We start from the raw sequence: 9,618 nt of genomic DNA, 5'->3' as shown, positions 1-9,618 counted from the left end.
TTAGAATAGTCAAAATGTTTATTCACGAGAGCGCTCTAAAATCAAAAATGCAAACAGTGTTTATAACACACACAAACAAGTTCAAATCTTAAGGTATGCCTTGCTCAGACAGCCAGTGTTTTTCCACTACACAGATACATTGTTGAATCTGCAACATGTTTCATAATTTTCTGCGGGTGGAGACAGAATGTCCTGTAAGGAGTACAGTAGTACAACTTGTCTGTCGATAGCTCCTCTTACCTTTTGTTTCCCACTTGCACCCTGCTTACATACTAAAAAGGAACAAAAAGGTCCTAATTCTGACTAAAACTACACACATCAGATTATAGTTTTATGATTCTAATAAATTTCACACAATTATATGGTTTCAGGGTGGAATATTTTGTCATTATCTTAACATTACCTTAAACATATAAATCATATCAATTTCTATTATATCACATTTATTTGCAAACATGTCTAAACCTGTTTTTGCTTTGTCATTATGGGGTATTGTGTGTAGATTGGGGGTTTAATCAATTTTAGAATTAGGCTTTAAGAGGTAACAATATGTGGAAAGAGTCAAGGGGTCTGAACTTTCTGAATGCACTATATTACATGTGAAACGGGTGAACTTTGTAGCATTTTTTGCAATGGTCATAAACTGCACAGCACAAATGAAGAAATCAGAGTGCAGCAGAATGCTTTTTGGGGACTCAGTGAGTTGACAACCGAAGCATTGTAAGAAATCCTGTCAAAGGGATGTGAACCATATGGAGGGGTGCTAGCAAATGCAGCCGTGGCAGAGATCTGTAAACTTGTAGACGACTGCTGTGTTTTGTTTGGAACTAACTCAAAGCCAGAAAGAACGTGATTACAGAGGAAACTACAGCTACTGGAACTGAAGACCGCACGAGAGCGCGCAGATCGACCCATACAGCGCCGTATGGGGGGGAAAGTTAGGACAATTCTAAGGGCCTGTGACTGACAGGATCCCTAAAAATTATTAGAACATTAGGTTAATAATTTAATATTGAAAAAAAGGACCTATCATCATTAATATAATATTTGTTTTACAATGCACTAATAAAACTGTTTTTTTGTGACCCCTCCCAAGAAATTTTTGGGGCTGACTCTCGGGCTTCCATCCACGCCGCCGTGCTGCCTCCTCATACCAGCGCCTCTCCGCCTTCACCGCCTCCAGCTCTTCTTTGGGGCGGCGATATTCTCCAGGCTGTGCCCAGGGTCCTTTACCTTCCAATTCTTCCTCCCATGTCCATTCCTCCAAATAGTGCAGCCTCTCCCACTGCTGCTGCTGCTGCTCCTGCTGCTGCTGCCTCTGTTGCTTCTCCTGCTGCTGCTTTTGCTGTTGCCCGTTACCACACCGCTTGGTCCTGTTGTGGTGGGTGATTCTGTAATGGTATTCCTGTGGTGAAGTAGAGGCGTTTAAGTATTCCCTTTATTTTTTTGAGCAGTGCATATCTGCAGACATTACTGGGGAGAGTCAGGTAAAATCCACTGTGCTCCAGTGTACACTCGAATGGAGGTGTTTTTATCCTGCATGAGGGTTTAAGTTAACCCCCACTGCCTCCACCACCTCTTCCTCTAATACTCAACTGTTGAAGGCCCGGGTCACCTCTGCCCCACTCTTATTTCTTTAAGACCCTTACAAATGCTATTTTAGATCAAATGTCTATAACTGTTAGCATGTATCGATTTCCATCCTTTTTATCAGCAAGTGCCTGCATGCCACATAGATCCGCCTGAAACCGGGACATGGGATGAGTAGAAAAAATATATATTTAGAGGAAATTGTTTTCGCACCGGTTTATGCAGAGTGTAAGCATCCTGTTCTGCTAGCCAATCATTCACATGAGCATCGCCTAACCTGCTACCTGTTTCTTCAACTATAGCTCTCTGGAACCTCTCCTTCCCGCAGAAAGACCCTGGGTTAGAGGGGGTATAATAAATGTATTTCATCATCTACTCAGCTACCCTTCTTGCCTCACTGATGTACAATAACATTAATAAGCCCATTAAAAATAATGACAACATTTCATATACATACATTCAGACAATTCAGGATACGAAGCAAGATATTATTACCTGTTTTCTCAATGACCCATGCATGCAACACATGGTATACTTGGTTTACATTTACAGACTTATATATCTCTGAATTTTAAAACACATACATCCGTTATACAAGTATATTAACAACAAAATATGATACATGTTACAATTAAATGATGGTTCAAACAAATAAACTAAAATCTTAGACAAGGATGTTTCTAGTTCTTCAGAATCATCCACAAGACGTGATACCTGTTGTGACCAGTGTAGTCTTCCCCGACTCATGATTTGTTCCATTTTTAACACACGCTCTGCATTAACCCCTGTATTGTTGGATGTGTAGAGCGATACATTGTCCACTTCCTCTCAAAAGAAAAAATGCATTTATTCTCTTTAACATATAAACAATGGGTAACAATTTGCATACTATCTATTTAAAAATAATAATAATGTTACTCGTTTTCTTGGGGTTTATTGGGCCAGAAAGTCACTACATCAGCCACCAAAGCTTCCTTGTATTTGTTGTTGTCCACCAGTGCTTTCCTGGTTTCTTTGAGTCTCTCATGGATGAAGATCGCCTCCTTCAGTTCATGTAGGAATGTATCTGTCACACCATAGACCCATACACCATAGACTCATAGACTCCAGGGCTCTGACCATCGATGTTAAAAAACGGCCGGACCACAGTCTTTTCACCAGTTCATCAAAGTGGTTGAAGGAGAGGTACTTGGGTGGGTCATATCAACAAGGATGTTGTCGCTGGCTGGGGTGATTGATCTCACAACCATGGCATTTTTCTCTTATATACTCTCCAATCGCCATATCTAAAAGTGCGGCTACAGAGGCCTTGATGGTATCCACAAAAAAAATAGTACTGACCACCCCATCAAACACATCCTAATGCTGTGTACATGTCGGAGGTGTCGGGAGGCATGTCTGGGGGGGAGTAGAAAGGAGGGCTGTGAGGCATAGAGTCCTTCGGGTCTGGTACCCACGACGTATTGGGAGTCCTCATATGTTACATGAATATCCATGGTATATGCTGAAATGAAGAACCATACGAGTTATGGTCACCCGTTTTATTGTTGAAGCCTTCCTTGGGGCTCGGGGCATGATTAACGTGACCCTTCTCTGGGTTCCTTTGAATTAACATCCTTAGGATTCATATGTATAATCCACTGCCGGTGTTGGCTCTGTACAAAGAGAGCATCCACTAACTCAAGCATTTTCAATTCCATTATATCCCAACCTTTACTGTAAAATGTGTGTTTCATTAGCTAGGGATCTCTCGGTTAGTGAATTTCATGTTTAAATTGGTTTTGGCATGATTGTATGTCTCATTTCAAGTAACTAGCTGGAGGCTTAAAGAAACATTCTATCATATAATTTGCACTGAAACCCAAATAAATGTAGATAGAAAGATGTGTGTGTCATGTACTTTAGAATGGAGGTTGAAAAACGACAGCAGAATATGCATATTCGCCCATACATATGGCATATCCTTACACATATAGCATACCTTGCAATACAATTTCTCTAAAAACAGTTGTACAATGTGCTCTTCAATAAGAAAACCAGAGTTTGATTTCTATACCAGATGAGTTCTCAAATAGCAGGTGCCCAATATCATGGTGGACATATGCATAATGTTGGATGCATTGGAATATAAGGTATGGCGAATGATACAGAGGCTGTAGGATTATACAAAAAGCAGTTGGGAAATGAATGTTTGAGTTTTAAACACTAAATGTTCAGTGAATGTGAGTATAATTAGGTGGTTTACATGATTAACTTTCCTAACCTTCTAAAAGTTGACGGTGACATGCTTTTCATAATGTTCACTTCATGCGTATAACTTTGAACAAAGAACACCATAAAGTGTTTATTTTTTATTTATCTTGAAGAACAATCTGGCCATAATGGCCACGTACTCATCTCCACCCAGTACACCCAGAAGAGGACTGGCCACCCCTCAGAGCCTGGTTCCTCTGTAGGTTCCTACCATTCCAGGGAGTTTTCTTAGCCACCGTGCTTCTACATCTGCATTGCTTGCTGTTTGTGGAGTGTTAGGTTGGGTTTCTGTATAAGCACTTTGTGACATCTGCTGATGTAAAAAGGGCTTTATAAATAAATGTGATTCATTGATTGATTATTGAGTACGGAGACAAATAGCAAAGGTATTTCAGGCACTATTTGGAGTATGTAAATATAGTGTAACCTACCAATCAATGTATATCAAGTGCAGTGGAGGGCACAATCTTACAATGTTGTAGTCCAGATATGAGAGCTTTACCATCTATGCCAAAAGCCTGGGTCTCTGACGGAGACTGTAGAACTGTTATCGCCGCATTCTTCAGTATTACCCCTACTCTCTAGGCGCATGTGTGTCCAGGCCCTATAGGCATATTGAAAGGATCCCACCCTGGTCACCAATGTAGCTGACCGATGTAGAGAGGCAAGGACCTTAGCAGAATGCAATCTAAAGCTTGTGTGGTCCAGAGACGGGGAACTCTAGCATCTTTGGCAAAAGCCTGGGCTCCTGACGGGAACAATAGAATTGTCCACATTCCATGTTAAAATTGTAATATAAAACAAATTTGTCACCAGTCAGAAGCGAGCTGCTGTCTGAAGAGGAACAGATATAGCTAGATCCCAAAGACTGAAATAAGATAAATATCTGTTTGAGTGCACTTGAAATATGCAGCATGCAATACGAATTGTTTTGATTGTATGAAGACTCCATTGACCATTTAGCCAATTTATTGAAAGCTAGCTCATGTTTGACTAGTCAAGCCAGCTACTGTAAATGTCCATTTGTGTTTCATTAGCTAGCAGTCAGTGAATAGCAGTTGTGAAAAAAGTACACAATTATTATATTTGAGTAAAAGTAATAGAAAATGACTAGAGTAGAGGTGTAAGTCACCCAGTGAAGTACTACTTGAGTAAAAGTCTAAAAGTATTTGATTTGAAATATACTTAAGTATCAAAAGTAAATGTAATTGCTAAAATTTACTTAACTATCAAAAGTAAAAGTATAAATAATTTCCAATTCCTTATTTTAAGCAAACCAGACGGCATTATTTCCTTCCTTATTTTAATTTACGGAAAGCCAGGGGCACACTCCAACACTCAGACATTATTTACAAACGAAGCATGTGTTTAGTGAGTCATCAGATCAGAGGCAGTAGGGATGACCAGGGATGTTCTCTTGATAAGTGTGTGAATTTTATAATTTTCCTGTCCTGCTAGGCATTCTAAATGTAAAGAGTACCTTTTGGGTGTCAATGAAAATGTATGGAGTAAAAAGTACATAATTTTCTTTTGGAATGTAGTAAAGTAAAAGTTGTCAAAAGTATAAATAGTAAAGTACAGATACCCCAAAAACTACTTAAGTAAAAATATTTTTAAGTATTTCTTAAGTACTTTACACCACAGGTGAATAGCACTTGGCTGATCTCTTGGAGCAGGACACAGGAGAGCTGAATATATCATGTGAGACAAGAATTCATCAAATAAATCGCAGCAAAGCAATGTAGTTTGTGATTTTTGTTGTCTTAAACTATTACCTAGAATAAACTGATCGCTCTATGGCTAGCACGTCATTCCAGGAAAGGGGCGTTTTAGCTATCTGCTCCTGCTAGCTACATCTAATGGTCTGGGAGGACAGAACACTACCACTCCACACCCCCTACAACTGTTCTGCAGTAAAACCTCGCAATCCCAAGTATTTCTCTCCCGCTGCTACCACAACCTCTATTTTCTGCAACTTTAGATCCATTTCTGCAATACAATTGACAACCATAGCTATGAATGCCAAGAAACCTACCTTACTGAAGCACAATATTTCCATCACTCTCTTAGTTTCTGCCTACTCACAGAAATCCTCTAAGGATCCCTCACCCTGTACCATCTTCCTCAGCCACTCTCTTCACTGCTTCAGCATGTTTTTTTTTTTGGGACACCGGGATTTGACAGCAGATGCATTACAAGGAATCCTATCGATTTAATGCTCCATCCTCACAGGCACCTGAGCCTGTTTAGGGATGGGATTTGAACTGTGACTGAAGGAGTGGAGTGGTATCTTGATGTATTTTGTGTATGATCTCGGTTTACGCCCCTTCCCACAATGGAATCTTTTTGTTTCAATACCCCGTACAGTAGGTGGTGGCAATACACCACAATAGGTGTAGTTTGCTATAAAACCTTGAAGACTTGATGTGTAACATAATAAGCAGTACCGTAATTCAAAGAACAGCGCGCATATCACTCATTTTTAGCCACACCCTTTGAGCTATGACGCCACCCAATAACATCCTTTCTCTCCAGTGTAACGGAAGTGAACAGTGACCAAGAATAATTTCCACATTAGCGTTTTTATTGTTCCTATTAAGACGTTTATTGACAACATGGAACTCAAAATATGACTAATTTAACTGCACAGCATCACATACTCACCCCATGTAGTCTTTAATTCGCGTTGGGGGCGGGACTTGGTTAAAATACGTTTTTTTTTAGGTAACGCTAGTTAGCTGCTAGCAATGGCTAACTGTATGGTTTTTCACACTCAAATAGCCTCCATCATGGAGGTGCTAGCGAATGCAGCCGTGGCAGATATCTGTAAGCTCGTAGACGACGACTATGCAGTGTTTCGTTTGGAAATAACTAAAAGCCAGAAAGAAAACAGGGCATTGCGGAGGAAACTACAGCTTCTGGAACTGAAGGTATCACGGGAGCGCGCAGAGAGGACACCGCGAGAGCGCGTCCTCGCCAGTAGTGTCAAGATCCTCGACCAATTCAGAGGAATGGCAAGAGGTATACCTCGCAGAAGGCTGCGCGGCCTGTCGCCATTCATATATTGCTCGGTGCCTGTCGCCATTCATATACTACTCAGTGCCTGTCACTATTCATATATAACTCAGTTCCTGTCGCCATTCATATTTAACTCAGTTCCTGTAGCCATTCATATTTAACTCGGTGCCTGTCGCCATTCATACAGTTGAAGTCGGAATTTTACATACACCTTCGCCAAATACATTTTAACTCAGTTTTTCACAATTCCTGACATTTAATCCTAGTAAAAATCCCCTGTTTCAGGTCAGTTAGGATCACCACTTTATGTGAATGTGAAGTGTCAGAATAATAGTAGAGTGATTTATTTAAGCTTTTATTTCTTTCATCACATTCCCAGTGGGTCAGAAGTTTACATACACTCGATTAGTATTTGGTAGCATTGCCTTTAAATTGTTTAACTTGGGTCAAATGTTTTGGGGAAACTTCAACATGCCTCCCACAATAAGTTGGGTGAATTTTGACCCATTCCTCCTGACAGAGCTGGTGTGACTGAGTCAAGTTTGTAGGCCTCCTTGCTCGCACACACTTTTTCAGTTCTGCCCACAACTTTTCTATGGGATTGAGGTCAGGGCCTTGTGATAGCCACTCCAATACCTTGACTTTGTTGTCCTTAAGCCATTTTGCCACAACTGTGGATGTATGCTTGGGATCATTGTCGATTTGGAAGATCCATTTGCGACCAAGCTTTAACTTCCTGACTGATGTCTTGAGATGTTCCTTCAATATATCCACATCATTTCCCTACCTCATGATGCCATCTATTTTGTGAAGTGCACTAGTCCCTTCTGCAGCAAAGCACACCCACAAGATGATACTGCCACCTCTGTGCTTCACAGTTGGGAAGATGTTCTTCGGCTTGCAAGCCTCCTCCTCTTTCCTCCAAACATAACAATGCTCATTATGGCCATACAGTTCTATTTTTGTTTCATCAGACTAGTGGACATTTCTCCAAAAAGTACAATCTTTGTCCCCATGTGCAGTTGCAAACCCTAGTCTGTTTTTTTTTATGGCAGTTTTGGAGCAGTGGCTTCGTCCTTGCTGAGCGGCCTTTCAGGTTATGTTGATATTGGACTCTTTTTACTGTGAATATAGATACTTTTGTACCTGTTTCCTCCAGTATCTTCACAAGGTCCTTTGCTGTTCTGGGATTGATTTGCACCTTTCGCACCAAAGTACGTTTATCTCTAGGAGACAGAACGTGTCTCCTTCCTGAGCGGTATGACGGCTGCGTGGTCCCATGGTGTTTATACTTGCATACTATTGTTTGTACAGATGAATGTGGTACCTTCAGGCTTTTGGGAATTGCTCCCAAGGATGAACCAGACTTGTGGAGGTCTACCATTTTTTTCTGAGGTCTTGGCTGTTTTCCTTTGATTTTTCCATGATGTCAAGCAAGAGGCACTGAGTTTGAAGGTAGGCCTTGAAATACATCCACAGGTACACCTCCAATTGACTCAAATGGTGTCAATTAGCCTATCAGAAGCTTCTACCCCATGACATAATTTTCTGGAATTTCCCAAGCTGTTTAAAGGCACAGTCCACTTAGTGTATGTAAACTTCTGACCCACTGGAATTGTGATAAAGTAAAATAATCTGTAAACAATTGTTGGAAAAAATACTTGTGTCATGCACAAAGTAGATGTCCTAACCGACTTGCCAAAACTATAGTCTGTTAACAAGTAATTTGTGGAGTGGTTGAAAAACAAGTTTTTAATGACTCCAACCTAAGTGTATGTAAACTACCGACTTCAACTGTGTATAACTCAGTGCCTGTCGCCCCGTGCCCTGGAATTGGGTCTTGGTCAGTTTTTGGATAGTATGCAATAATTCCCCAGATTACTTAGCTATCTTGAACAAAGAAACAATATAAAATCCTAACCAGTTTAATTTACTGCATTTACTATTATTTAATCAATGAAGGCAATGTGTTGCATGGAACATAATACATTGATCAATAAAAAGTATATCCCCCCCTTCACTTTCTCAGGTGAAGGACACCTCACTGGAGGTCACAGGAGCTTTGTGAAGCCAGCGGGACACAATACATGGCGAGATGACCCACCAATCACTGTTGATGAGCTGAGTGGAACCTCAACCCAGCATGTTAACGTGATAGAGGTGAGTGTAGTATTACATAAACATCTACAATTAAATTGTAAATGAAATTTGGCCAGTTTATTTCAGAAAAGCTCCCCTCAGCTATTTACTTGTTTACATGTACATCTGCCATATGAGAGCTTGTAAAACTTCCCTACGACATTGTTATACAATTCAACTCATGTACCAGTAATAACCTCCTCTCTTCTTTTGTCAGTCTGCAGAGGCTGCAGGTCCTGGGGTCAAGCAGGAGAGGTCTGAAGGAGAGGAGGATACACGTCACAGCAGAGACATCCAGGCTGGAGCGCCCCCTGTACCCACGGAGGACACTACCACCGCCCCAGCGCAACCCAGGACCCGACGCAGGATCACGGAGGTCAGTGGAACGCTGAACGCCGTTCTCAAGACAGAGACAGACACCGAGACTTTAACTGAAACACAAAGGCTAGACACAGGATCTGACTACAGATCAGACCAAGGGCGATTGGTCTGTCACACAGGATTTGATCCTGCTCCCGGCTCAGAGTATTTACTTCAAGGTAACCCGAGCCTGAGGATGGTTCAGTCCCATCGGGACTCAGGTGACACGTTAGATGATCCGTCTTGTTCTTACACTTC

General features: G+C 41.1%; 1 protein-coding gene and 1 long non-coding RNA gene across 2 annotated transcripts in view; one reads left to right on the top strand and one right to left on the bottom strand.

Moving 5' to 3' along the window:
* Positions 1-6,657, bottom strand: LOC127908088 (uncharacterized). Its single transcript, XR_008066167.1, has 2 exons — positions 6,508-6,657; positions 1-1,405 (listed from the first exon to the last, which is right to left on the bottom strand). It is a non-coding gene; the product is annotated as an uncharacterized LOC127908088 (long non-coding RNA).
* The window catches only part of LOC118395572 (myoneurin-like), a 23,657-nt gene continuing 15,461 nt past the window's right edge, over positions 1,423-9,618 (top strand). The window contains exons 1-3 of the mRNA XM_052465155.1: positions 1,423-6,864; positions 8,891-9,021; positions 9,218-9,376. Of these exons, the coding sequence (XP_052321115.1) occupies positions 6,591-6,864; positions 8,891-9,021; positions 9,218-9,376 (564 nt within the window). The 5' untranslated portion in view covers positions 1,423-6,590. The remainder of the gene's footprint in view (positions 6,865-8,890; positions 9,022-9,217; positions 9,377-9,618) is intronic.

The sequence above is a fragment of the Oncorhynchus keta genome, chromosome 16 (genome assembly GCF_023373465.1).
Source record: "Oncorhynchus keta strain PuntledgeMale-10-30-2019 chromosome 16, Oket_V2, whole genome shotgun sequence".
In the NCBI taxonomy this organism is placed as follows: domain Eukaryota; kingdom Metazoa; phylum Chordata; class Actinopteri; order Salmoniformes; family Salmonidae; genus Oncorhynchus; species Oncorhynchus keta.
This window is presented reverse-complemented; position numbering and strand designations above follow the sequence as displayed.